This window comes from Gasterosteus aculeatus, chromosome 20 (genome assembly GCF_964276395.1).
Source record: "Gasterosteus aculeatus chromosome 20, fGasAcu3.hap1.1, whole genome shotgun sequence".
NCBI classification, from domain to species: domain Eukaryota; kingdom Metazoa; phylum Chordata; class Actinopteri; order Perciformes; family Gasterosteidae; genus Gasterosteus; species Gasterosteus aculeatus.
The window spans coordinates 7,656,507-7,683,677 of NC_135707.1; the positions used below are offsets into that span (position 1 = coordinate 7,656,507).

The 27,171-nt window shown below is 42.5% G+C and overlaps 4 protein-coding genes across 7 annotated transcripts; 1 reads left to right on the plus strand and 3 right to left on the minus strand.

Annotated features, from left to right (window-relative positions):
- Nucleotides 1-73: 73 nt before the first annotated feature.
- On the minus strand, nt 74-7,088 carry tmc4 (transmembrane channel-like 4). The gene is made up of 16 exons (XM_078094880.1): nt 6,889-7,088; nt 6,520-6,706; nt 5,400-5,542; nt 5,114-5,263; nt 4,955-5,040; nt 4,435-4,580; nt 4,109-4,256; nt 3,824-3,982; nt 3,583-3,740; nt 2,912-3,038; nt 2,272-2,369; nt 1,966-2,149; nt 1,706-1,836; nt 1,318-1,473; nt 1,080-1,158; nt 74-956 (listed from the first exon to the last, which is right to left on the minus strand). The coding sequence occupies exons 1-16, from the start codon at nt 6,938-6,940 to the stop codon at nt 867-869; spliced, it is 2,094 nt and encodes a 697-aa protein (XP_077951006.1). The 5' UTR covers nt 6,941-7,088; the 3' UTR covers nt 74-866.
- A 470-nt stretch (nt 7,089-7,558) lies between these two features.
- mboat7 (membrane bound O-acyltransferase domain containing 7) lies at nt 7,559-13,903 on the minus strand. 3 transcript variants are annotated; one of them, XM_040166168.2, is made up of 9 exons: nt 13,751-13,903; nt 12,514-12,593; nt 12,087-12,216; nt 11,583-11,709; nt 11,334-11,490; nt 10,752-10,947; nt 10,028-10,180; nt 9,656-9,832; nt 7,559-9,285 (listed from the first exon to the last, which is right to left on the minus strand). In XM_040166168.2, exons 2-9 carry the CDS (start codon nt 12,587-12,589, stop codon nt 8,883-8,885), a joined length of 1,419 nt encoding a protein of 472 aa, XP_040022102.2. In that variant the 5' UTR covers nt 12,590-12,593; nt 13,751-13,903; the 3' UTR covers nt 7,559-8,882. The 3 variants fall into 3 exon arrangements, with proteins under 3 accessions (XP_040022102.2, XP_040022103.2, XP_077951007.1); XM_040166169.2 differs by having other exon boundaries at nt 12,514-12,596; nt 13,751-13,857; XM_078094881.1 differs by having other exon boundaries at nt 13,657-13,848.
- Nucleotides 13,904-14,299: 396 nt separating this feature from the next.
- On the minus strand, nt 14,300-16,617 carry rps9 (ribosomal protein S9). Its single transcript, XM_040166184.2, has 5 exons — nt 16,248-16,617; nt 15,543-15,655; nt 15,333-15,455; nt 14,967-15,153; nt 14,300-14,555 (listed from the first exon to the last, which is right to left on the minus strand). Exons 2-5 carry the CDS (start codon nt 15,637-15,639, stop codon nt 14,378-14,380), a joined length of 585 nt encoding a protein of 194 aa, XP_040022118.1. The 5' UTR covers nt 15,640-15,655; nt 16,248-16,617; the 3' UTR covers nt 14,300-14,377.
- Nucleotides 16,486-27,131, plus strand: rbfox1l (RNA binding fox-1 homolog 1, like). 2 transcript variants are annotated; one of them, XM_040166175.2, is made up of 12 exons: nt 16,486-17,181; nt 20,921-21,157; nt 23,415-23,594; nt 23,722-23,775; nt 23,852-23,944; nt 24,038-24,107; nt 24,200-24,259; nt 24,360-24,495; nt 24,574-24,613; nt 24,699-24,766; nt 25,151-25,232; nt 25,321-27,131. In XM_040166175.2, the coding sequence occupies exons 1-12, from the start codon at nt 17,095-17,097 to the stop codon at nt 25,363-25,365; spliced, it is 1,152 nt and encodes a 383-aa protein (XP_040022109.1). In that variant the 5' UTR covers nt 16,486-17,094; the 3' UTR covers nt 25,366-27,131. The 2 variants fall into 2 exon arrangements, with proteins under 2 accessions (XP_040022109.1, XP_077951008.1); XM_078094882.1 differs by lacking the exon at nt 16,486-17,181 and adding an exon at nt 20,036-20,218.
- Nucleotides 27,132-27,171: the final 40 nt, after the last annotated feature.

Sequence of the window (27,171 nt, forward strand, 5' to 3'; positions counted from 1 at the left end):
GAGATTTTGACACTAGAGGGAGCAAATCCTCCTCTCATTTATTATGTAAAAGAAGAAAACACAAAATATCTCCTTTTGCATGGACAAATAAAAGTGGGGGAAGCACTTTATTGATAACAAAGATTTGTTGCAATTTACATAACATCTTAATGTAATTCAATCATACACCACTTACTTAGGTTAACATAATACATTCAGTTAAAACTAATATCTGTCTGACGTGTCAACAACCAACGACAATGATTGTTAATGCAGAATTATCTGCTCAACCCAAGCCAGCATTATGTGACACTCACTTCATACATACAATCCTCATCATGTTGTATCTTGTTTAGAAGGTGTGTAATAGTGAAATATGTTATAACATAGTCTTATGCTAAAAGAGTGATCATTGGTTGTATTGAAGTTTAACGTGTGAAAAGCAGAATGATTCAAAGTTTTCATTTGCAGCTGTGTGTGAATAAAGGAGGGAGAGTCAAGATGCTCTCACACAAACGCTCGACAAATGTCTGTTACCCCATCGTAACCATCGTGCTTCATATCTCACTTGGTTGGCAAGTTTCATGTCTGCCATCTTCCAGTGGTCTAGTAGTTATGATTTGGCGCCACCTGCCACTGGGGATGACCTTTATCTGTGTGTGTATAAAAGCTCAGCGCTTTGGCTGCTCGGAGACGCTATCTCTACCGAGCGCTGTAATACGTTGTGTATTTGACCTCCTGCTTGCAAGCGATAAATGGACTTCAGTCATCAAGACTTTGTTTTTATGAGATAACCATTGAAATAAATCATTCTCTTCTCCCGAACTAGTTGTATTAAAATATTCCACAACAGGTGATACAACTAAAATATGGTCCTTATGCTATGATTACTCGTATGCCCCTGCTGTATGTTTTAGTATCTGATGTCGACTCAGCTCCTCAATCTGCTTCACCAAGAACTGCTTGTCACGGCCCTCCTGTAAGCCAAACACCCGCTATTGTATTAAACAAAGAATCTAGGCCTACATACATATTGTCAATATTCAGTAACCAAGTCTTACAATTGCAATACACATTTCAGGTAAATGCCAACAACTTACCAGTTTAAGCTGAGCTCTTAACAGGGCGACAGTTTTCCCATAAACGGAGGCTAAGGCTACAAAATAGCACATCACCACACTGCCAAGGAGAAAGCAGCCGTGATCATTCATCATACAATAGACAGTTAAATACCGCATACTATGCAAGTTCCATATAAGCTTCCTTCAACATTTGGCTTTGAGTAAATAATTGTATATGCCAGAAGAATAATCTTCCAGACAGAATAAGTTAACTCACCACGATAACGCAAACAGGGGGATGGAGAATGACTGGGAGCCGATGAAGAAGAGAAAGTCCTGTGTAGTTTCAGAGAGGCGGTAGAAAGAAGTTGGAACAATCGACCACATGCTGGGGAAGAACCGGAAAGGACCGCAACCCCTAGAAGGACTGATCCTGGGTGGAAAGAGGGACACACTTGTCTTCAACAATCTAATACAACATTGAACACTGTTACAATCTGCCAGGCCTCCTATGATTATTTATATTTTGACCTGCAGGGTACAAACCTCAAAGTACACTTCCGCTGCTGTTTAAAAACAATGATTGGTCACAGCCAGCGCTAAGCTAATATAGCGCTTCTGTCATGATTCGTACAGCAGAGAAGGCAAAATTAATCAGCACTCACTGAGCGAGACTGTAAACCATGACAACTGTGGCCAGGCCCCAACCGAACAGGAGTACCACCAGGAAGACGACGGTGGAGTAGGTGGAGCGAAACGTCCTCAGTGCTGGCCGGCAATTATAGAAGAGCGTGGTCTGAGGGGGAAAGTGTCCACGTGGACATGGTCAGGGACAAAATCAATGTTGGTGAACAACTTTGTCCTTGCTCGACCAACAAACTGGCATTTTGTTGAAATGTCGGCCGTGTCGAAGCAACATCTTCACCTTCTTGAAGTAGAAGAGGAGTATGAACTTGATGGTGTTAATGAGCGGCAGCAACGGGCAAAAAAGAGCTCCGGTCCACACCACCGTCTGACCGTAAACCAGTCCGAGCACGTTGGCAGGAACCACAAACTCCTGTCGACCCACCCACTGAGCCAGCTTACTGGACCAGTTGTCCACCACCATTCTGAGACAAACATGCAAACACAAACGCAGTACAATTATTATCAGACATATTAAAATCTTCATGTACTGTACTCATTTGCAAAATGTCTAATTTAATATGGACAAAAGCACCGGGACTTGTACCTGCGTGGAAACTCCGCCAAGAAGAGCAAAGCGAAGTTGATGAGGAAGTCAAACAGTGTCAGCTTGTACATCTCCTGTCCCACGCGCGTCTCCCAGCACTGCGCCGAGACACAAACAGGAAATGTTCCGACAATTTTCAACTGGTGAGAACATCCAAAATGAACCTTCTTTTTCTTTCTTCTGGGTTTCACCCAAATGATTTAATAAGGACTATGTTGCCCAACGTAGGCTTATCATCTATCTATCATTTCCTTATTATTATTACATGAGCTGTGAGTATACTGCATGGATTAAATGATCAATTACTCAGCTGGCTGCGCACTTTTTCAGTTATGACTTTGTGACAGTTTCATAACTACCTCAGCAGGATGATGTAATATGTTTTATTCTAGTGACTCACAGGTGTTTGGCAAAACAAAACTACCATCAATCTGTTTGTTTCTCATTCTTGCCAGTATTTCCTGAGTTGATCCACTTAAACTGTCTCTGCAACAATGCAAATTTGCAAACAGACGTATTTGCTCATGTAAACATGGCAATAACTGTTTGATTCTTAAACTGTTGTCAAGGAGCTGGGGGACCTTTTTGATCGAAGCATGTTTAAAAATAATTCACATGTACACTCAAGAAATAGAATTACCGGGTGGTCATTATAGTTGTAGTGGCACAGTTTACAATTTAGACTGTCTATGTTCCCTTCACAGGTGATCTGACGCCACAGGGTGAAGAGAAGAACAGCCAGACTCACAAGACGAAGGAAAACCGCTCTATGAGTGGAATAGAAAAGACAACTCATTAACAAACCTTTTACATTTTTGATAGTTTAACTGCATTTGGTTGAAAATGCATCACTTTACTTAAATACACTATTGCATGATGGACAAGTAATTGCAATTAAGTATCTGCTTTTCCTAAGGAAAAGTTTTCAGTATAAGATGCACATTTCCTTTTTTGTGGCCGATTTTGTAAAATATCAGAAGTCAGTGTTAACCCATAACAAACAAATGACTAAAGGCAAATGCTTTGACATAATACCGATCTCACAGAAAATGAAAAACAGTCATAATGTGTTAGGTCAAAAAATGTAATGGAAAAAGTAATCAAATATTATGTCAAAAAATGAAAATGGAAAAAAGTAATAAACGTATATGTCAAAAAATAAGTTAAAATAGGTACTTGAAAAAAGACTTCGGAAAAGTCCAAAAATATTAGGTCATTTTCTTCTTTTTTTAAAGTCTAAATATGTGGGGTCGAAAAACGTCATGGAAAAAAAACACATTTGGTCTAAAAATGTTTTTTTAAAGTGCAAACCTTAATAGAGCCACTATGACAGTATTGCTAGGGGAGTATCGCTCTACCAGGGCGATCTGGTCACCAAGCAGCGGCACCAGGAAGTTTGCAATGGTGATGACAATGGAAGGTAGGTACTCATAAACCAAACCCAGGATCCCTTTAACACCACTCTTTGTCTGTGTGTCACAAATGGGAAACAAAAAGGTCACAGATGACTTTCAGACCGTAAATCCCATAAACATCTTTTCCAGAAATGTACCTGGCTGAAGTTGGTGGCCATGAAGATGCCGTAGCAGGCTGCCACAATGAGCCCCAATGACACCAAAAACATGAAAACACGTAGGGAGTATAAAATAAGTTTTTGCCCCAAAGTCAGAGCCGCTGTCTTTTTCTTTCTGCTCTCCTCCTCCAGATCCACCTGACAGAGAATAAGAAAGAGACAAAATGATGCAGGGAATGACTGCAGAACGGCATTTCCTCCACACAGTAAAACAATTTTCCTGACTTTCCTTCATCCTGCTAAGTGGGACGGATCCCGTCTGACCTGCAGTCGGTAAAGGATGTTCTTCTGCTTCAGTTTGGTAGCTTGGTCGCCCTGACAGCCGTAGTCCCAGTTGGTGAACAATATCACGCTGTAGTTGCCCACAGCGCCGCCTCCCGTTGCCACGGCAACTCGAGCTGCAGTCCCCATGCTTCACGGCGAGAGCCAGACAGAGAAGAGGATGCAGGTCAAAGTGACTGAACTCTCGAATCCGGCTTCTATTTGTCAGTCTGTTTATTTCACCCCATTGAACGCCTCACTGATGGCTGAACACACATACACATGTATTCTTTGTCGTTAATATTGAAACGATTTGTTCAATGACTGACCGTGCAATGATACAAATGAGACAAAAGACAAAGTAGAAGACGGCAGTGAAGAGGTAGGCAAGGGGGATGTTGTAGGAGAAGTTCCTGTCCTCCACCGTTGTGTTGTTATAGTAGCCGTAAAACAGGTAGGAATACTCCATGAAACCCTGAACAAAGAGGAGAGGACAGTCATGGCTGATGTTCATGGGATGTGTTTTAAATCAAATTTGCTGAGGGATGATTTGTTGAAAATTGTGTTTGTGAAAATATCCTGAAAATGTCGTAATAATCTTCTTGTCTTGGTAAATAAGGAGACTGCCAGGAATAAAATGTATCTAGAAATTATTAAACAGCATAAAGCTTCGTTTTATTCAAAAAGCCACATGTAGGACTCATGACTGCAGTACTTCTAACGTCCTGGCTAGAGAGAGTTTACACATGTATAGAAAGCTGACGGTTTAAAAAACCACTGATACGTGTGCAAACATTCTGCACTTCTTTTGTCTTTGAGGGGGAGTGTGATGATGCTGTAGTCTCTCACCGTCCCCGAAAGTAAGTTAAGGAAGTAATTATAGAATAAGTCCAAGCCTTGAGGATTGGGGTCATACACTGTGCATTCATCTGGACCTGTAAAACACAGTCACATATAAGTCAGCTTTAAAACTCATTTTAATTTACTGCCACTTGAACAAGACTTTACCAGTGCCGTTAACGGCGCTGCCCCCGACAGATCTGAAGACGATGCTGGGGATGAGGACGAATCCCGCAATCAGTAAAGAGGAAACAAAATTCAGCACCACCAAGAATCGCAGGAACAGGAAGTAGGACTCGACGCCACCTCCGAAGTTCCCTGGAAGGAGCCAAAGATTTAATTTAAAATCCCAAAATTGAGTAAAGTGAAATTGAACGGTATTATTCAGGTAACATTGTTACAATAATGGCTCATTTCTGATCTTTAGTCCAGAAATGAGCCATTAAAGGTTTACCTCCAATCTTTTGAAGAGACTTTCTCCACAGTGTGAAAAAGTGGAGACATTCTCTGGCTTTTTCTTTTAGTTTATGCAGAGACTTTCTCCGTCGCCAGGCCTGCCTCCTGGAAACCACGGGCACATGCATCTCCTGCGCCTGCCTGTAACAGACACACTTTAATGACTCTGGATACTGTGTGGTATAATTCGTGCTTATATGGTTCTGTACTTAATTTAGCGTTTATTAAAGGGAAACTAGCAATCACATTAAGTCAATTACTGTTCATATTGCATATCTATTTCTTACTGTACATATCTATTTATTCATATGCACATACTCTGCACTTTTTGCTATTTTGCACTTCTGGTTGGATCCTAAACTGCATTTCGTTGCCTCAGTACTTGTACTCTGTGCAATGACAATAAAGTTGAATCTTAATCTTAAGTCTAATTAGTCTAATTCGTAGTCTAATTATTCTAAGTCAGTTGCATTAGTCTACTCTGTTTGAACAAGCTTTGTACATATTCAACTATTACAGATCCCCTCCATTAATTGCCATTGCTTAGTGTTATTTCACTTCAACCTTAATGAATAATATATGATGTGTGTCATATATTGTGTAGGAGTTTGAAGTAAGTAAGTTTGTCTTTCCTCACCGTAAGTCTGAGTTTAATCTTTGTTGTTAATGCTCAAGATTTTGTGACATCCCAACTAGTTCAGGCAGTTAATTGTAGTCCGATTAAATTAAATGGGGAAATATTAAACCTCTTATCACACATTAAGTGCACTAAGAACAAAAAATATGATTTGACTTGCACCAGCAATAACTGATTTTAAGCATTCACTTTTATGTTGCAATGTGGAGCTTGGCAGCCACCGAAACCTTCCAAAACATCCATCCATTAATTTTGAGTCATGTTTCAAGGCAACTTATTTCTATGGTATATATACAATATTATATACCACATATAAAAAGAGCTGGAGTTGACTGAAAGTCCCGCAGAGGGGAATTAGTTAGCCTCAATTCAGTCAAGTAAAAATATAACTGGGAAATAAAAGGCAATAATTCATAATGTAATAAAATCACGAAAACCTTCAAAAGGTACACCAGTGAACCTTCAGCAGCAGGTTTCATACCTCACAGCTCTCTTCAACGCCATGGGCAGAGGAATGGTCTTGAGCTCCCGGGGTGGTGCACTGTCGCCCTCCTCATTCTCCTCTGCAGGAGTCGGCCGCAGGTCGTTCTCAGGATAGTTGTGATTGGACACCCGAGAGGAGACCCGTCGTAACCGCAGCGACTGCTGGTCACTGCGCTCACCGTTCCCTGGGAGCAGTTGAGCAAGTAGGGTTCAAAGCAAACATCAGTCAACGCGATTCACTCCGACCGCAAGATGATTCCATATCAGCAGAGACATGATTTCGAAATCTAGACAGTTGAGATGGTGTTTGAGGGATAAAGGACAATTATATCTAAGTAAACGTGTTCAAAGGTAGGAAAATACACACCTTCAGCGTAGTCGTACGCCTCTCTCGAGCCTCTCTGTGGTTCACTGGCCATTTCTCTAATGCAGTTCAACAGTTCAGTTTTCCAGCAACAAATCCAGAACTAAACAAACGGTGGACGAGCTCGTCATGAGGAAATGCTGCCCATCCAGGAACACCTGCCCTATTGTTTTCTCTCACGGACTTTACTCCCTTTTGTAAACGACCACACAGGTACTTCCGTGTAGGATTTAACCCATTATTGCCATGGAGATAGTTGCCATTAATTGACTACCTGCAGACAGTATGAAAACAGATTGTACTTGAATTAATTTGTATTATTGTGTAGCTTTAAGAAGAGTGAAGCAATTATTTTGGTGAAATTGTGGACAGAGATGGTAACAAATGGAATGTATAATTTAAAGTAAATATGAAATCCCGCATACAAAATGTTACTGCTTCTCTTCTAAAGAAAGAAAGTACTGAAACACTGTTGTGTGGTGACTAAGCAGCTGTGGGTTTTGTTTTTTCTAACTAATGCCGGAGAGTTAATGATTCCCCAGTCGGACAACTGAAAAAAATGTGATTCTTCTACAAGAATTATCTTAGTGATTTATACTCCATATTAAAACATCAGCTTCCTCGCTAACAAAGTAAAGTAGACTTTATAGAAAGAAAAGGCAAGACAGTAACATTGAGGAGGAAATCCTGATATGTATTCCACAAGTAACACTGACACGGAGCGTCAGCCGGTGCAGCGTGCAAAGCTACGAAAGGCTGAACAATAAATAGTGTGGAGTCACAATCATCACTGCGCAATAAGGAACACAAAGGGAATCATTTCTACGGTTGAAAGCATGACACAGAATGTGTTTTTGATTCAAATGATCTCGGGTTTCCAACGCTAGAAAAGACCTTTACAACACAGACGCAGCTGTTATCACAGGATGTCAGAGAGTGAGTGAAAGAAAAAAAAAAGTGTTAATCACGGTCGAGGGCCGGGCGATGAGTCCATATAACGTTTCAGAGCAAGCCTCTAATTAAAAACATTTGTCTTGTTTTTGTCTAGTTTAGTCACATGCAATGCATAACGTAGCAACAGTTTATTGAACATCAGTTTTATTAAATTATCAATGTTTTTTTTTTACATCGCGGCATATATCAATTTCAGGAAATAGCTTGATCCACGTTGTGACCTCAACGATATTGCCCGGCCCGAGCTGTGCCGTTTCTCATGAATTATATTAGCAGATTATCAAATGTTTGGTCCCAACCGTGAACGGTACGTGAGGGCAGTACAGACATTTTGGCAGTGAAGGGAGTGTTGCTCTCTTATATGTACAGCGGTCAGTGCAGATGTTCCCGATATGCACTCAGTTACAAGTAGAACAACGGAGACATTTTTGATAAAAACAAAAGCAAAATTATTTGAGGAACATTATAATGCTGGAAACCAAATCTAAAAGACGTCCTAACGCAATTAGACAAAAATGACAAATGTACTCTGGACCGTGTACTCTAGTTATTGGATTGAACTTAACCATTAAAAAAAAAAAATTGTAAAAACAGTAAAGACTGTTTACTGGTGTCAATGGTCAATTCTCTGATTTAAGACTCCAAATGGCAGCAGAAATATTTTGTAACATAAAATTAAAGAAATTCAAAAACAGATAAAAATGACATCCGAGTTCTGATGAGGAACCTCATACTGTACAGGCAGATGCTCTTAAACTATTAACTACTCCCCAGTTGCAGCTCACACTATAAAAGTAACATTCCTTGAGCTCAAACATTCCTCCCCCAGTATTCACAGTACTAAGTTCAATTACCAGATTTTTCCAACTTTTCTCACATTTTCCCACAATGAATCTTATTGGACCTGCAGGGTGTTTGTTTCTAGAAAGATAAGAGTTGGTGCACTTTATGTTTATAAATTGTAGTCTCAAAGTAATTCCTCCTTATGGCCCCAAAACCCCCCGCAAAAAAAGTTTCCACCCAGTTCTCTCCTGTTTCTTCTTTCAGTCTGTTTTCTCCCCCGGTTTCAAGTTTTCTATCTTCTCCACCTCTTTTTTCTGACCCCTCTCCCCTCTGCTTCCTTCCCGCTTCCCCCCCAGAACCTTGCCAACTATGATGCAGCAAACGGCGATGATGTGCATGATAAAGTAGATGGAGGTCCAGTAGTTGATGGTGTCCGAGGCTTTCAGCAGCACGAAGCCCATGCACATGTAGTCGTAGGCCCTCATCTTCAGGAACCAGTGGACCCAGTCGAAGATGTTCTGACCAGAAGGACCCAGCTTAGCGCGGACAGAGGCCTCCATGGCCGACTCGGCAGCGATGCACAGGGGGATGGTGAGGAAGGAGAGGTAGTAGCCGACATGCAGTCCGTGCCAGTAGGCGCTGATGAACATGGTCCAGCCGGCCCTGAGAGTTACAGGAGAGATTATACCACATCCACACTGTTGCCTAGAGTTCACGCATCGCTCCAACTTACAGCTTCCTGTTGCCTAAATACTCACTGGTGGACTAAATCCAAGAAAGCAGCCACAGAATTATTTGTACTTATTATATCAATTTTAATGGTGAAAACTAAAGAACCCAGTAGTTTATTTTAAAGAAGTAAGTACAATAAGAAACCTATAACCGTGAACATTTTTTAAAGACTTGCATATTAAGAAGGGAAACCATGACTACGCAACCTTTCTGGAGATGCTTGCTATGACCTCACATCTAACATCTTTCACATTTGAGGCACCAGTACACGGGTCTGTTATCGGATTTATGGATGAGTTACCTGAGAGCGTAGGATTTGAAGGGGGCATTGGGGTAGATGTAGTGATGCAGCCACCACTGCACTGTCATGTTCCAGTAGCGCATGCCATGGCGGACCTTCACACAGAAGTCTGTGTTGTAGCAGTCAATGTTCTGGATGGTTTTGAAGTCGTATTTCTCTTCATTTGATGGATCGGGACTGGCCACAAGAGGGGAACAAACAAAGAAACGACGAGGCATAAATATCAACTTTTGATATTTATAATATCAACAAGTTAGTCAGACACTGGGATGTCATCGCCTGCAACAACATGTGACGAAACACACCAGTGATGATGCACCGTCGTTCGACACACCGTCGTTCGACACACCGGTTCGTCCCGCGATCACGTACCTGTAGTTGACGGAGGGTCCTCCTCCAGGTTTGGACAGCGCCTTTTCAGGATAGCAGCCAAGACCTGCACTGATACAACCAGCCTCGGCTCCACACCACGCTGCGTAGAAACGCATCCTGAACACGAAGAACACCGCTACCATGTAGAAGAGCCTGGGGACCGAGAGAGAAAGGTACGTTATTCATCTCCAGCTCACCAAACAACTGAAGGGCAGGACATTCAACCCTAAACTACTACCAGGTCCTCCACTACTATTCGGAACCACAGCATTGTTGTATTTAGCTCACTGCGAATCGTACTCTGGGCTTTGTTTTCATTCATTTGTCTCTTTTCATTTGCGTTCACCTGAAATACAGCAGCATCACTCCTGCAAAGAAATTAGTAGACGCGTTGTACAATCATAACACTGGAGTTTAAGTTTAGTTGCTACCAGAAAAACCAGAAGAAATATTCTGAAATATATTACTAGCCACATTTAAACTTTCGCACCTCGTCACAACGCTTCTTAGGTGTACATTTTATGCTGTTTTTTAGCAAGATAAAATACTTTCTTTATGCTATTTGCCTTGATTCTGTCAGTTCTTCTCGTAGCATCTACATTATTGTATCCTATGCAGTTGCTACATAATTAATACACATTTGTGAAATCATGTGTTCATTGTTATGCATACTATTCTCAACCTCAATTAATTATTATATGTATTATCAATTTGCTAAAAGCACCTGAAGAAAACGTTCCGGTCCAGAAACTCCTCTGTGCGAACGTAGGCCAGAGGGAAGACAGAGTCGACCCCCAGGAACAAAGCGGCGTACACGGGAACCAGCTTCAAGCGCTGCAGGCACGGCACCCAGCCGGGCAGAGCCTGCGGGCTCGGCTGCCTCAGCCAGTCGGCGTACGTTTGGAAGCGAAAGAACGGACCTTTAGGAAGAAGGAGGGAGGAGAGGGAGGAATGAAGGCGGTGTAGACGAGACAGTGACCGACAAAAATGGGACAATAAAGACAATGCAGATGAAAAAAATGGAAACGGTGGAGGACGGAGGGGTTCGAAAGAAGAGGGGTTGGTATTAGAACCAGAACTAGTTCTAAGTAATAGACAATGTAATATTGACTCACAATATCGGACAAGGAGCGAGAGCGAGACAAAGAAAAATAACAGTTAAAATGCATGCAAAATAAGTTTCACATCAACAAAAACATACGGAACATGTGGACAGCTTGCACACAAACATAATGTCTCAGAACATGAAGTCAGAATGGCCGACATTATTTAGAAAAGAGGGTAAGAAGCGATGCCGTAGACTCACCGGTCATTATCCCGGCGTAGCAGTAGCTGTAGGACAGAATATCGTAGAGCGACGGCTCCTCGGACAGACCACCGATGACGGGGGACTTGGCAAAAGTGCTCACTTCACTCTTCTTCTCGGTGTGGAAGGTGTACACCTCGTTAGCTAGACTCACCATCTGCGTTAACAGCAGAAGGACACATGAGGAAAGACGCGTCCACTTTGAAGACGCTGCGCGTCGCCCCCGATGATCTGAACGTGGTTCTGTACCTTGAGAGTGAGAAGCAGCTGGATGGCGTTGGCGAAAGGTGTCGGTTGTGGCAGACCGAACCACGTGGCAAGACGGAAGAAGAGGAGGTAGAGGAAGGTCCAGGTGAGACTCAATGCTGGGGCATGCCTAGTAGACACGGATACGTGTGAGGAGTGAGTTTACATGTTCTATCTGCACGGTATCTACAGCCCAGCTCATGTGGACGTGCATTAGTTGCTTTATTTAATCCATTTGTTTTCACATAAAATATTTGATTGATTCAATGTATCAAAGAAAGAAAAAATATTTTAAAATAAACCACGAGATGCCAGAAGCGAACAGCTCATGTTATGTGTACTTCTACTAAGAACCAAAGCCGTAAAGCCGTAAGTTCCGTAAAGGATTTTTTCAATGTGAGTATTTACTGCTTTTCTTTGTCATATAAAATGGTAAATTGAATATCTTTGGCTCAGACTGTTTTTCAGCTAAATACGTTTGTAAAAGTGCTTCTGTTCATCCCTCACCGCCAGCTGCTCTTTATAATAATCCATATTCCAATCACGGTCACAAGCGAGTGGAGGGTGTGGATGTGACAAGTAGCGATGGCGATAGAGAGGCCCACAAGAAGAGCAGCCCCCTGCTTCACAGGAGGACCTGAAGCAAAGCAAACATGAACAATCAATTCACCTACGACCCGCTGACCACGAGCTGTGTGGGACGGGAAAATAAAATAAAAAAGTCTTGAAAATATGACTTGCGTTGTTGGTTAACAAAGGCACCAGGTGTGACAAGAAAGAAGAATGTGTGGAATAAAAAATAATATATCTGGTTCTGCTCATTATACTTTTTGTCCAAAAATAATTTTAAACAAATCTTCGTTTATGGTCTTTATAAGACAAATATAAATGTAAAATGATATAACAATAATAATATATTTTCCAAAATACTTACTGAGGTAACGGAAGAGGAACCCAACAGGGATGGATGCAGCAAGAATTCCCAAGTACACCAGCTCATCAGGAGACATCGCTCTGCTGGCACAGAAGACACTGATCAGCCCTGAACTTGTAGTTATAAATACCTACATATGAATCAGCATTAATAGACAATCTATATTTATGAGTGAACAGCACACAGAAGGAACGGATACAGGAAATGCAACACATTCATCCAAATACCCGCAACAATTAATACCTCGGCAAAGGTAACGTTTTCTATTTTTATTGAGACTGCATCACAGATATAATTAAATCCTAAACTGGGTTTGAGGACGGTCTCAGGGGTTGATCACATATTACAATTGGAGGAAATAATTCACCATAAAAAGTCAGGGTTTGTCCCGAGGATTGCATTTGTTTAATTAAAAAAAATCAGATAATCTCTCACCATTTCGAAATTTGGGGACATTATTGCTCTTACATGAGTTAGTACTTCATTAAATTGAGTTTACTCTAAATATTTTAAATCCTTGGACATTTGTATTGGAAGGTGAATTGCTTAATTCTTTTGAAATGTTTCATGTTGAAACTTGAAGAGCAACGTTACTGAAAACATCTTCACAACGTATCCGGTGACTTTTGTAAGAGACTCCTCAGTTGCAGCACCGTGAACATCTAAAACAGATCAAATAAATAAAAGCCTTATTCGAGATGGACTGCAGGAGACCAACACATTTGCAAAATTACATAACACGGAAATAACAGACGGGAGCTCGTCCGTAGTCTAACATAGGAAGTAGCCCGACGTGAGTCAGGACAGTCGACCTCCTTCATTCGACCACAGGAAACAGCTGCATCTTTAATCGCTTCCGGTGAGGAGTTTCAGCAGATTAACGTTGCATTTATAAAGTGCCTTTTTTAACACGTGACCATCACATTCCACCACTGCCTCGCGTGTCAAAGCGAACGTCACTTCCAGCGGAGCTCACCCGCTAACGACTAACGAGTTACCGAAACAGACGTTGCCTGGGAAAGTAATTTAACAGCTTCGTAAACTGATACGTTAAATGATAAATTTGAGACGGTTGAGGTTAATCCATTGTAAAGCGAATCTCGTGTTGACGGGCGCCAGGCTGCAGAGGGGCGCGAACGTTACCGTTAAAAAGGTCCAAACAATGCTCGTTAGCTCAGAGGCTACAACGGCGGCCGGTGCATCACGCAGGAATCATGAATTAAATTGAGTTACTTACAAGAACGTTAAATCACCACGATTTGAAAACGTAGGTCTGTCACAACCCGCAAATCCAACAGCCCATTCACACCGCTGCCAGTCGTGTATTTAACTTCCTGGTTGTGAAACTAGGACAGCGTGCAGGACTGTACCATTATGAATGTAGGGGGGGGGGGGGGGGGGGGGTCACCCACGGACACATTCGGGGATGAGGCGGATAAACGGTCATATTCCAAGAGGCTTCCTGATGGCCGCACCTCCCTCTGGAGCGCTACAGATCTTATCATATTAAAGCATAAGTCACTTGAGACTATAAAAGGTGGTTAATGAATCACATACAGCTAGTGTAGTCAAGTACTACAAAACGTTCTAATAAAGCAGCCCATTATTAAGCACATAGGTTGAAAGTCAACGTTGATCAAAGTCATGATCAGATATATTTGACAATGAATCCCTTACGTTTACTTTTTATGTCCATCATCATGCCCCAATTTACGCGACCAGGTTCAGAAAACAGTGCTTCGGAAGCACAACAGTCAGAATATAAAAAACGTCCAACAACAAATGATTTCTCTGGTCAGACCAAAGCTTTATTGTAAATTTGACAGAACAGGTTGTAGAGGACAGTCCCTGGAGGAGATCCTTCTTAATCCTCCTCCTCGTCATCAGCGCCTCCAGCTCCAGCCTGGCCCTTCTTGGCGTTCTTTCTCTTGACGCGGCCTGGACGTCCACCGCCGTATGGAGACCTCAGAGAGAAGTCGATGTGCTTCTGGCTGTCCAGGCGAACCACAAAGGAGGGGATGTTCACCACCTGCTTGCGCACGCTGCAAAGACAGACAAGAGTTCAAATAATCCAATTCAAATGTTGCTTTTTGTAGCCAAATTTATGTGGTCTAGATAAGGAATTCTATACAAGCCAGATTCGTACATTTTACAAGTTGTAGGGACAACTACAATTGCCCGAGGTGCAATCACCTTACCTGACAGCCACACCACAACAGTGGCACAGTCCAAGCCCTCTGTGGCTTGATTGGCTCTGGGCAATTTCTACTTACAAGGTATACGGTTTTGATACCGAAGTGACCTTGCTGAAATGTTTAACAGTTCTCAGCTGAGAATGTTTCATGTTGATGGTCCTCTGATGAAAGAGGAAGCATTGAGTTTCTGTCGAGTCCCTCATCAAGCTTGTGACTCGTGGATTACTTGAGGTCTGTTCCCCGGTGTCTGGAGCTTACCGAATGTGCCTCTGGCGGATAAGGACGCGAGCATGGTGGATGCTCTTGGCAAGTCCAAGCTTGAAGACCTGAGTCTGCAGCCTCCTCTCCAAGAAATCTTCAACTTTCAGACCGAGGATGTAATCCAGCTTCATCTTACCCTCGTCCAGCACACCGATCCTCACCAGACGCCTGAGCAAAGCATTACCTGGGAAAGCACACAGGAGTGGTCTTAGAATCCTGAACAGGTGTATAAAGCAAAATGAGTGTAATTGCTGTATTGGCCTCATTCACGAGGAATTCTTGACACCACAGAGAATCTGAATAAGTGATTATTTTAATCATCGGCCAATACGATGCTCGAAGCAGTGTTCATTCTTTAAATACCTTCAAACAGACGCTTGGGGTCCTTCTCATCAAGAGTGAGGAGCTCTCTGGCGGCTTTGCGAATCTTGGCCAGAGTGAACTTGACCCTCCACACCTCACGCTTGTTCCTCAGACCATACTCGCCTTTAATGAAGATTAAAAAGTAAACTCAAATGAGGTCTAGTTTAAAAAAAGGATATCTTGTACAAGGTTAGCGAAAGGGCAGCTTACCAATGAGTTTCAACTCCTGGTCGAGTCGGGACTTCTCGAATGGACGGCGAGGGGTGACGTAAGTCTTGCGACAAACCCAACTCCTGGCAACGGGCATGGCGGCTTTTCAGTGCCTGCAACATCAGACATTATGTTGATACGGTATTCAAACAAGTATATAACAGACGGGAACTTTGTAGTATTATTAAGACCCTTTGAGTTGGTGCCAAATTACTTATTTAAGAATGTAGTGCAAAATGCTATGAAAGTAGCGTGCGCTGTTAAAGGACTGGTCCAACACAATTAACGTCAAGTTTAAATCCAAACCGTGCTGACCATAGTTAACGTTAGCTATATCTTTACAGTAAGGCTAACATCTCCCTCTGCACTTGTCTAAAACCGTATGTTATGCAACGTTACAGAGTAACCAGGACTAACGTGATTTAAAAGTAAAAACCAGTTAATGAAAAAATACTTAGTGTTACTGGTCAAACCTACGACTAGGCCGCAGCTGCAGCACGTTGCTCACTGCGACAAGCTAGCTCTAGCATAGCTGAATTAACGCTAGCGCTAAACTAGGAAAACCGCCATTACTAAATCATACGTTGGTTGATTAAAGGACAAATTCACCGATAAAACTAGCTTCCTTTTAACTGCCTGTGAAGGCATGTAAAAGTGACCTAGGCCTAAATGCTGGTGAATGCGTGCGCTAGCTCGAGCTCTTACCTGCTTCGCTCAGGCCAGCGCAGGAAAGAGAATGTGTAGAGGAAGCTCCCGTCAATTTATAGCAGCGGCGCCGGAGGTATACAAGTCCCACAATGCACCGCTGCTAGCGGAACGGAAACACAATCGCCGGACCTACTGCCCTCTGTTGGTCAAACAGCTGACAACACGGACATCGAATAAACGCGTGTGAGTGCTCACACGTGTCCGCAGACATGTGTGTATCAGTACACGTCATGAAGTCACATGGGCCAATAACATAAAGTTATGACAGATGTTTAGCTGGTGGAGCGCATGACTAAGAGTAACGTTGCAAAAGGAGTGAAAATCAACTGCTTTGCAGCCTATTCAGAGGTCTGACACACTGTTGAATGAGCTGTTATAAGTGTGTAACATGTGGCGTAAAATCTTGCATGACAGCATGTTTAAGAGTGAGGGTGGTAAGGTGGTAAACACGGAGAGAAGGACATGAGGGACTATTTATATAGCTCTGAAATGGGACCCTCTGCATGTGTTTCTGTCTGTCAGGCTGCGTAATCAACTGATGGACACACAGAGGCTCACTTGCTTTCTCTTTCTCTGTTCTGTACACAGTCTAATCTGGACAGGACATTTTTTTGTGGACTTTTATCGTTTTTTTATTCCATGACTCATCTGTGAGGTTAAAAAGAGTCTCAAACCATCTTTCCCTCACCCTCGTGGATCTTGCTTTCTCCTGTTCCGATTTTTTCTTCTCTTTTCCTCATCGCCTGCTCTCCTGCCTTCAGAGTAACCCTTCCTTTTTTCCCCCGATCTCCTTTTCATCCCATCTTCTACCTTTCCCTCCTTCCTTGTGCGTGGTTTTTGGGCCATGCTCTCCTCACCCACTGTGATTCTGCAGCCTTACGGACTCCCCGTCTACCCACAGACCACCACATGCTACCCCAGCCTAGTTCAGGTAAAACGCTCCTTCATTTACTCTCACATAGATCGTTGTCTTCACCACCCTGCGTCATCAAATGTCCAGTTTGCGAGACTTTATAAGGTGACCATTAAGGGGTTGTGAATAATGTGACATTATATCAATGCAAATTCCAATAAAATCCATAGTTGAATAAGTTTGTGCTTGTTAACAAATCACCATTTCTTAATCCATTGTTGACATGTGACTAAAAGTTGGGAACACCTTTTTACAATCACAAAATAAAAAGAGTTTAACAAATTAGCAAATTCTCCAAATTTAAGAAGCGGATAGGCTTGTTTTTTAAGGACTATATTTAGCTTTCTATTGTAAGTTAGAAATGAACGTCACTGTGGCTAAGCCATCAAGACCATAGTGGAAGAAAACATTTAATTCCCAAGAGGAAACCAAAGGACTATAATTAATTAGTTTTTTAATAGTAAGGACACATTAGGGGTTATCTTTAGTCTGCTGGTTTCAGTGATGCCAGCAAGCAGTACAAGTGTGTGTGTGTTTGTGTGTGTGTGTGTGTGTGTGTGTGTGTGTCCCTGACATACCATTAATGCCACGATGCATCTGGTATCTCTCTACCTTGTCTCTGTGCTTCACACCAGCTATATTTTTAGCCCTCCTCTCCTGAGCAGATAATGACAGGCGGAGATTCTGTTACCTCTCCTGTTTTCTGCACTCTACTCTCCCAATGTGTGTTAACCTGCCTGATGTACATTTACGTTTTTAGCTGCCCAAGCACAATATTCACATGTATTCTTTTACTTAGTGGTTAGATTGATGTGGTAATTTGAGAAGAGAGAGGTACATTTTGGAGGGGACCAAAAATATACGTTCAAGGTCTTGCGGTTGAGTTTCTTCTCCAAAGCAATCAGAACTTTTGCGACTTGAGTTTTATTTCCAAAGGTTTTATTTCAAAAACATTTGCATGGATAAAGCAACACATTTGTGTGAAGAGTTTAATTCTAAAATCTGCTCAGGGTCTTTTATCACTTTATCAGCTTTGCATTCCGTCTCTCCAACATCCTTCTTGCCATTTGACGAATGCCTAGAAATGTCCGTTAGAATATAATAGAAATAACCTTCAAGATGGCAACAACGAAAGGCCGGAGAAACTGATATTTAGTTTCACTAAACGAGCTTCATGTTCACTTACATTTGTAACTTGGCCGGCACTAAAAGGCCACATCCGCAGTTTAGTATCGTCCGTGTGTGTAAATCCTGTGGCAGCTGTCCCAGCAGGCACCTGGCTCAGAGCCATTGACCTTTGACCCCTAAGTGACAGCTAAGGGGGGAGACGAGAGAAAGAGGGAACAAATGGAAATCCAAAGACGCCTGCAGGGGGGAGGGGGGACTGTAATACTTTATTAGGCAGAGGCTGTCAGTGACAGTCTGAGGGATTACAAAGAGTGGTCGCGACATCTCAAAGATTGTCTTATCTTGACTTTTTATTTTTATTTTATCTTTGAGGACGGTGGAGGCAGTCAGGCTGTTTCCTGCGATAAATGGGACGCAATACAGACAACCTTAGTGTTGACAAGTTTGGAAACGTGTTGCAGAACGAAAATGAAACAAAACGAAGCGAAAACTACGCAACCTGTAAAATCTGTTACAATCTGTTATAGTGTGATTTAACAAGCATTACAATAATAAACTTTGGTCCAAACTTAAATATCTCAACGAGTTTGGATGGACTTTGGGTGTGCGTGAAACGTCCCAACAACCACTGTCGCCATGACGTTTGGTAAACGCCCCCCCGGCCTCCAGCGCTAAAAATAAGGATCGTATCAACATTCGCTGTTCTTTAAGCAAAGACTGCGATTGTACCCGCTTAACATCTGCATTTTAACATTGTCCTTGAGAATATTAACATGTTGACGTTAGCGTTTAGCTTGACGCTCAGCTGTGACCGAGCTGCCAGTGAGTCTGAAGCAAACTCACACTCTGATCCAATAAACGGTTCGGTTCAGTCGAACCTCTGGTAAACAGTCTGTTGGATTGTAAAAAGCTGACTTTAAAAACAGGACATATTAAAGGGGCCTTGATGAACTGTAATTCTGACATTCCAGTGTTTGAAGTTTGATAACTTGGCTCAAGCATTTGACCCATATTCAACCATTCCGCCTCCAATTCTTCCTTTATTGCACACTGTCTTTATATCTTTAATTTGTCCCAGAGATATGAGAGTAAATGAAATGAGGGATGCCAAACTTGTTGCATTTTGCATGTTTGCATACGCAAATCCTCATATGAACTTTAAATTAGGTGGACATATTAACACTACAATAGAAAAATGTTCAGTTGGGGGAAATGTTCAACCTTCAGGGAAATATGTGGAGAAGCGGAAGATCTGTTCATTTATTAAGGCACCAACACCAGAATCTAGTGATCACTGATAACAGGGAGGCAGCCTGGCCCTTTCTAACGTTGAACAAAATCAACCTACCAGCACATTTAACGCTCATCTATCGACATGCATTTCGTCATCATTCATGAAAGATCAGGCTAACTGTTTTCTCCTGTCTTTATGCTAAGCTAAGCTAACCAGGCAGCTGCTGGCTGTAGTGTTGTTTTCATCATTTTTTCATAACCACTTAAAACATTGACAACATTTTTTTCCGAACAATTACAGTGAAAAGAAGGAAAGAACCTTTTCCAGTACAGCGGTTGGGTAATATTTTTAAAGAATTGTGATTTAAAAAGACTGAAAGGTACGTTGGCGTATCAAACGTGGTATCCCTGCAGTCAACCGTCACCATTTACTTGCACAAATAGCTCATCTTGGGGAAACAGCTCTTTCTGCAGCGTGTGTGTGTGTGTTTTAATAGAAAGTGCGGGCGGGGGTTGAGGTGATTGACAGTTACAGATGACCACAGCTGGTGTGGCGTCTCTTATGCCCCGGAGATCATTTGATTTGATTGGTGGATGAGTAGCACTCATGGTGCGGTAGGCGGGTGGTCAGCAACATTAAAAGATGCAGCAGTTGTTGGAAAATGCATCAGAGATTGAGGAATGCATTAACAAGGTAAGACAATGCTTTTAGCTTGTAACTCATGGTACATTAAACTTGTATCGGCGCTGTATGAGGTGGTTGTTAGTTTAGTTAGTTTTATTGTGTGATTCGACCGAAATTAGACTGTAGTGACCAGGCCTTAAAATAAAATAATTAAATTAAGGTAAAATGATCTGTAATCTTCCCCGTTAAGTCATTAACAAAGTATTCTATCTTCTGCCGCAAACTAAAGACACACCTCTTCAGACTCTACCTCGACTAAAAGACTAACAAATTGTAGCACTTAAATTGTACTTATAACGCAACTCATCTATAGCAAATTGTAAATTGGCTTATTTGAGGAAATTGCACTTTCTTGCTTCTTGTTAAATTATTGGTGTATTAATATTGATACATGAATGTGTAGAACTTTAATGCAGCTGTTAAAGGTGAGGCTTAATATCATAAATTGATTTAATTACAGTGACCAATAAATACAGATGGATTAGAATGTATAATCTTTGCTTCTAAGCTGTTGTGCAGCAGTAAAAATTATAGTCGTGGAAAGTGGAAATACGGAAAAGTTCGGTAACGGTAAATGTTTGTTTTCACAAATGGTCTTTTTAATTTTAGTCCAAAACAAGCATGAAGTTGTGACAACACGCCGGTGAGTCCGTTTACACCTCTGACACCCTGTGAGGCTCATTCCTGCCTCCCTCTCTCCCCACACCGCAGGGGGGCCCCTCCCAGGAGGCCGGCCCCGGCAGCGTGGACCCCGCCCTGTCTCAGGTCTACGCCCCGCCGCCCTCCTACCCTCCTCCCGGTCAAGGGCCACCGACGTCCGCGAGCAGACTGCCACCCCTTGATTTCACCTCCGCACACCACAGTGCAGAGTACCCCGAGCATCCGCAGCTCAGAGTGTATCAGGGGCCCCAGCTGGAGGGGGCGGAGGCTCTGACGTCCAGTAACACGGTGAGGACAGTTTGAAATGTGACCCTCAGTGAGTAAATGTTACAGGAAACCCCGGCCGCTTCAGGTAGAACATCCGCAAGTTCTATCAGGGGAGCTCGACCAGATAGAGTGTCCTTCTATATTTAGAGAGCCGCTGCCAACGTTGTGTCCATGTACGGGAATGTCGCTCGCTCTCAGAGTGAGCAGCGGCATTTATTGTTGAAAATAAATCTCCACTTTTCTGTCTCCTGGGTGTCTTATTTAGCAGGCGATAAACCAGATCCCCTTTCGGGATTATGGCCGTGACGTTTGGTGATGATATCGACGGATAACAGTTAGAGAGTTTTTGTGGTTCATTTGATCAAATCTCATAGATTTGCAATCGAGGGATTAAGTTTTAATGTTGCGAAATGGAATTGAAAGAATTTGTATTGTTTTATTTCAATGCAAAAAAGAATCTTCTCAACATGCCATTATGTCTGTAACTGTCTGTAATGTCTTGTTTTCCTATTTAAGTGACAACATCTTCCCGTTCAGTCAGATTCATGACACCATCAAAATTAAATTGTTCCAAAATATTTACTAAAATCTTTTGATTCCAGGGTAGCAATTTTTGGGTTGGACTTTGCTCCAGAAATTCAAGGTCCCTGGAGGATCAATTCTAATCACTTTGTTAATCCTGCGACATTTCCAAATACATGCAAAACTAACATTATTGTGAGCCATCAGCATAATAACACATTCATCTTATTGTCAGTTTATCCACATACTGAACCACACACTGGTTAACATTGTACTTGCCGATCATCAGCGTTTCTGTAAAATCCTTTGTGTCCTGCCGCAAAACATTTCTCTCCCTGCTCTCATGAATGGTGTTTTGTGGCCCCATCTATATATTTCATTACTAGAATCCCTGACATACTCGGGTCTGTGCTGATTTTCGGTGGGAAAGTTGAGACGTCGCCATGGAGGGAGGGGGTCAAAGTGGGAGGCTGACCAGATGACCCCCCTGACCCCCTCTGAAATATCGCTCAGGTCGAGAAACACAATTCTGCATCGTGACATGACACCACCACCCACCTCACCCCCCTCCTGTCTCCCCTCGTCTGTACCCTGTCTGGGCTGTGTGTGTGTGTGTGTGTGTGTGTGTGTGTGTGTGTGTGTGTGTGTGGATGCGGTAATCTGCAGTAGTTAGCCATGGCCAGTGTTGTGTAATCCAGTGGCCTGTGTGCATTTGTCTTTGTAAAAAACGCTCCTTTGTGTGAATGTGTCTCTGTTCCCTTTTCTCATCACCAATTTATTAATTATGCGCCCCTTGATAAGTGACCTTTAACCCTTGGCAGAAAAGCAGCACCGTGACCCCAGACTGACCCTTGTGGAACGTACAGTTTTGATCTCTCTCTGCTCCTCCTCTGGCTCTCACTGCTGAAGCTCACTGTATTTTCTTTTCCTGCAGACTTTTTTTACTCTCACTTTCTTGTTTGGACTTATTAATTTGTCTTAAAACATATATTTAACATTTATCTCTTGGTTGATGATGACACGTGCACACACCAGCATCGTGGTGCATTGTGGGATAATGAATGTTTTAGTTTTGGCACATTAGTACTTGGATTTTTCTGCATGAGGCCAATTTATTTAGTTGGATATTACTGTATGTTTAAACTATTACAACTGCTTAGATAACAAGGACTCAGTTAAAGTCATTTTTGCTTTTCAGGGGATCTTACATTTGCTGTAATTCTCTTTGCCACAGCTTGAGTGAACATAGGTAGTTTGAGTGTCAGATGTATAATCCTTATTGATATTGTACAGTGCATCAGTCTTTATACTGTCCCACAGGCATGTATTCAAAGACAAAGCCTCACTAAAATGGATTCCTTTCCTGCCTCCTCACATTTGCCTGAGAAGGAACACTGGTTGCTGAATGCTCTTTGACCTTTGGTTTGAATCACTCCATGAAAATGATTTGTGCCTAATGCCATGTGATGCTTACACGACTGAACTGTTTACCAAACAGAACGTCATTATCAAATGTTGACCTATTTGTTCCCTGAATTGACTTTATATTATTTTCATTTCTTTCTCTTTCTTTCTTTGTTTTCCTACTGATGCCCTCTCTCCGTTTTTTCTTCTCACCTATTCTCATCTCATTCATACTCATTTGCGTCTTTCTGTTTGTGTTCGTTCTTTCACTTCCTCTTCCTTCCCATCAATTTGTCATCTTTCCCCTGTGCTCCTTTGCTCTCCTCCTATTTTCACCCTCTCACCCTGTCAGGAGGACGTTTTGGCCCCTTTGACCTCTGACCCCCAGTCTCTGAGCGTGTCGGTGTCATCGGGGGGCGGAGCGGGAAGTGGAAGTGATGAGGAGGGGTCAAGTAAGGCCCAACCGAAGCGCCTGCACGTCTCCAACATCCCGTTCCGCTTCAGAGACCCGGACCTCCGCCAGATGTTTGGGGTACGAATTTCTCAGTATCAGCCAGTGTCCCAAATGCATTGATACGATGTCGTACGAATAAAATGAACAGATTTGTTTCTATCCGTTGGGTTATAGTCACCCAATGTACTTATTCTCACATTTCTAGCAATTTGGGAAGATCCTTGATGTAGAAATAATCTTCAATGAGAGGGGGTCCAAGGTGAGCGCCACAGAATCATCAGAGCTGGAACCTTTAATGAACAAAAACAGAATCTAAAATATACCATGACCCGCAGGGCTTTGGATTTGTCACCTTCGAGAGTGCAAGTGAGGCCGACCGAGCAAGAGAAAAGCTCAACGGGACGATCGTGGAGGGGAGAAAGATTGAGGTGAGGGAGAATTCGTCATTTAGGTCTCCATAATGAATATCACGCTTACTTCTCCTTAATCGTTGCCTTTCTTCCATTTCTCCGTCTCGCCAGGTCAATAACGCCACTGCAAGAGTTGTTACCAAAAAGCCTCAGACTCCTCTGGTGAATGCAGACATTTCAAGTAAGACCCCTCGTTCACTTTCGCCCTCGTGCCTTTGTGCGCTGAAGGATTCCGGGTGTCTCCTGACAAGCGTATCCTCCTTTTCTGTGTAGCTTCTGGATGGAAGATCAACCCTGTGATGGGGGCGATGTACGCACCTGAACTCTACACAGGTGACGTCTTCTTCGTGAAACTGCTGCCTTATTGCGACGAGACCAGAGGTGTGTCGCCACTCTTCACTCTTCCCACTGTTTGTCGTCATCCTTTCTTTAGTCGCCAGCTTCCCGTATCCCGTGCCAACGCCCACGCTGGCCTACCGGGGCTCCGCGCTGCGTGGCCGCGGCCGAGCCGTCTACAACACCATCCGCTCCGCTGCGGCCGCACCCACCGCTGTGCCCGGCTTCCCTGGGTAATACCCTGCCATGTGTATACATTACATTCACTCCCTGCTTTAAGGCCCTAATGCTGTTTCAATCGTGTTGATCAGGATGGTATATCAGGAGGGGCTGTACGGAGCAGAGGTCTATGTAAGTAGCTGTACTTGTTTACTACCTAAATGTGATTTAAAACGGCCGTAGTTGTATTCATGTGATGTTATTTCTTTCATTGCAGGGAGGCTATCCGGCAGCTTACAGAATGGCTCAATCAGCATCCGCTGCCACGGCGACCTACAGCGACGGGTAGGCAGACAAACAGATTTCAAATCAGCTTTTAGTGCTGCTGCGATGGCTTTAAAGGTCAGGAAGTCCTTCCTAAATAGTGGGATTTATACCAGAGTGCAAGTTTATTTCTAAACTAGGTCTTTGGTCTAAATACGAAGGTTTGCCTCAAAGAGTTTTACTCTATGGATCCTTAAAACCATGAAAACAGTAAAAGGTCAACTAGAAAGACCCTTGGAGAGCGCTTTCCCCCACCAAGACAGTTTGCACACGCGGAAAATGAAAATCGGGGGATTATGAACGGCGAACGGTTGAAAAATGACAATGACAGAGCAGCTAGTAGCTTTTCCACAACCCGAGCTCTGGCATTTGACACTCACATCTGCTCCTGGTGTCTTTGAGCAGATACGGACGCATTTACGCCACAGCTGCGGATCCCTACCACCACTCAGTTGGACCAACAGCGACATACGGAGTCGGTACGATGGTGAGTCGAGTCCAAACACACAGAGCGCTCTTGTTACACACTTCACAGCCGACCCTGGTCACACCGGGCACAACGCTTCTGTCTGCAGGCCAGTTTGTACAGAGGAGGATATAACCGCTTCACCCCGTACTGAGCCACCCCGGGGGGAGGACGTCTCTTTTTAACTCTGGGAGCGGCTGGTCCACGGACACCTCAGGGCCGATTGTGAGGTCGTTGGAAAATGTGGAAATTGTTTTAGTTTCCTGCCTCCGTCACAACCAAAGAGAGACTGAACAGACTGATGTAAATAGTGTAGGACCCATCGTCCGGTCCGCTGACAAGCACTTGGCGTCTGAGAGAGGATGCTGGGTGCGTAACGTATAGACAGACGCTGAAAACCTTTAGAGGATTTCTTGTTTTCTGATTTTAAAGAGTACCGATGTTGGCTGACACGTCGCAGGTTGGAGATAAATACTGTGAGAATGAATTTTTTGTGAGTCAATGGCGGAAAGTTAGTTACTAGAAAAAGTTTGTACAATGTTGAATGAGTATTATTTCAATATTTAAAACATCTGTGTGTGTGTGTGTGTGTGTGTGTGTGTGTGTGTGTGTGCATATGAGTGAGGGAACACATAAATATTGTTCAGTTTGCGGCTCAACCAGGAGACACTGGTATCAGCATCACAAACAGCAGAACCATCTTTGTCTGGATGTAGTTTGGAATTTCATTTTGTTTGTTTGCATCTCTAACAATCTACCTCTCAAACATATTTCCCTTTTAATACAGCGATCTTTATTAATCCCCTGTTGATTTCCCTGCTTGTGTTCTCTGATTCTGCAGATAGTTCTCTTCTCTCTTTCTGTCCATTAATGCTAATTCAAGGTAGCAGAAGTATTTTAATCAGTACGTCACAAAGTGCTCACTGCTCAAGTGTCCTTCTCTGTTCTGTCGAAACTCCTGGTTCCTTATTTCACGGCCTTTTGAGATTCTTCTCTGTCCTTCCTCACTGAGAGCTGTTGAATAACTTCTTGACTTGTATTGATCATTTCTTCTTCTCTTTGTTTCTGTTGCAGTCTTTTCTGCTGTGTTTGATTGTTACCTCTTAATAAAACTATTTTCTCTCTTTTCCTCTTCTGCCCTTTATTTATTCATAACATTTTTCAATCTTTCTTAGAGAAACTGTCGTCTATGTCTTTGGGTTGTTTTTGTTCTAAGCTGCTCAAGTCTCAAAGACTTGTGATTGATTGGAATTTAAATATAAAAGTAACCGATAGGTGTAGTTGTACCATTCTAATTCATCTTATTCTTGCTTTTGAACTTTTCTGCCCAAATAACTAATCTTTGCTTATGACTATCTCACTTTTCTTCTTCATATCTTTTTTCTCTTTGCATGTCAGTGCTCAGTTCTGTCTTCTTTATGTCTAGAATTTTTAGCTAGTTTTGCTCCTCTTTTATAAGCAGTAACTTTTTTCTTTTTAAAAGGTTTCTCTAACAGCTAGTTTGCTAAAAACATATTTCCTGTATTAATTTCGTACCATTGTATTACATCAACGAACTACAAAACGGTCGTATTTAGAGGCATACGTTTTTTGTTTTAGTTGTTAAAATTATCAACTTCAATAGAAATTTTCCCACTGTTCTTTCCTATTTGTGTAAATGTCCCTTTCAAATTTGAATGCATGAACTCATTCTAACAAATTTCATGCAGTTTTACATTTTTCTCCACTCAATTCTTTAACACTCCTGAATTATCCGACCTTTTCTTTTCCAATTACTCAAAGTATCTGATGTTGTGTTATAGCTCAATAAAAATGCCAATCAAAGCTGCAAACATGAAGAACCACTGTCATTGGAGGACGTAACCGAACAGTTTTTAGGAATATATGACATGAGAATAAAAAGTCCATGAAGAACTTGAACCCTTTTCTCTTGCTTGATCAGCTTGTGTTTTTGTAGAAT

Excerpts from the sequence above, each read along its gene's own strand:
- mboat7 (XM_040166168.2), bottom strand. The coding sequence starts at position 12,589 with ATGTCTCCTGATGAGCTGGTGTACTTGGGAATTCTTGCTGCATCCATC. Across the intron at positions 10,181-10,751 it reads GACCGGAACGTTTTCTTCAG|GCTCTTCTACATGGTAGCGG; the intron begins GTGCTTTTAGCA and ends CTCGGTCCCCAG. Across the intron at positions 9,286-9,655 it reads TTCAAATCCTACGCTCTCAG|GGCCGGCTGGACCATGTTCA; the intron begins GTAACTCATCCA and ends TGTAACTCTCAG.
- rbfox1l (XM_040166175.2), top strand. The coding sequence starts at position 17,095 with ATGCTCTCCTCACCCACTGTGATTCTGCAGCCTTACGGACTCCCCGTC. Across the intron at positions 17,182-20,920 it reads GCTACCCCAGCCTAGTTCAG|GGGGGCCCCTCCCAGGAGGC; the intron begins GTAAAACGCTCC and ends CCCACACCGCAG. Across the intron at positions 24,260-24,359 it reads CGCACCTGAACTCTACACAG|TCGCCAGCTTCCCGTATCCC; the intron begins GTGACGTCTTCT and ends TCCTTTCTTTAG.
- tmc4 (XM_078094880.1), bottom strand. The coding sequence starts at position 6,940 with ATGGCCAGTGAACCACAGAGAGGCTCGAGAGAGGCGTACGACTACGCT. Across the intron at positions 1,474-1,705 it reads ATGGTTTACAGTCTCGCTCA|GATCAGTCCTTCTAGGGGTT; the intron begins GTGAGTGCTGAT and ends CTTTCCACCCAG. Across the intron at positions 957-1,079 it reads TAAGAGCTCAGCTTAAACTG|GAGGGCCGTGACAAGCAGTT; the intron begins GTAAGTTGTTGG and ends TTTGGCTTACAG.
- rps9 (XM_040166184.2), bottom strand. The coding sequence starts at position 15,639 with ATGCCCGTTGCCAGGAGTTGGGTTTGTCGCAAGACTTACGTCACCCCT. Across the intron at positions 15,456-15,542 it reads CCAGGAGTTGAAACTCATTG|GCGAGTATGGTCTGAGGAAC; the intron begins GTAAGCTGCCCT and ends TCTTCATTAAAG. Across the intron at positions 15,154-15,332 it reads CCCCAAGCGTCTGTTTGAAG|GTAATGCTTTGCTCAGGCGT; the intron begins GTATTTAAAGAA and ends GTGCTTTCCCAG.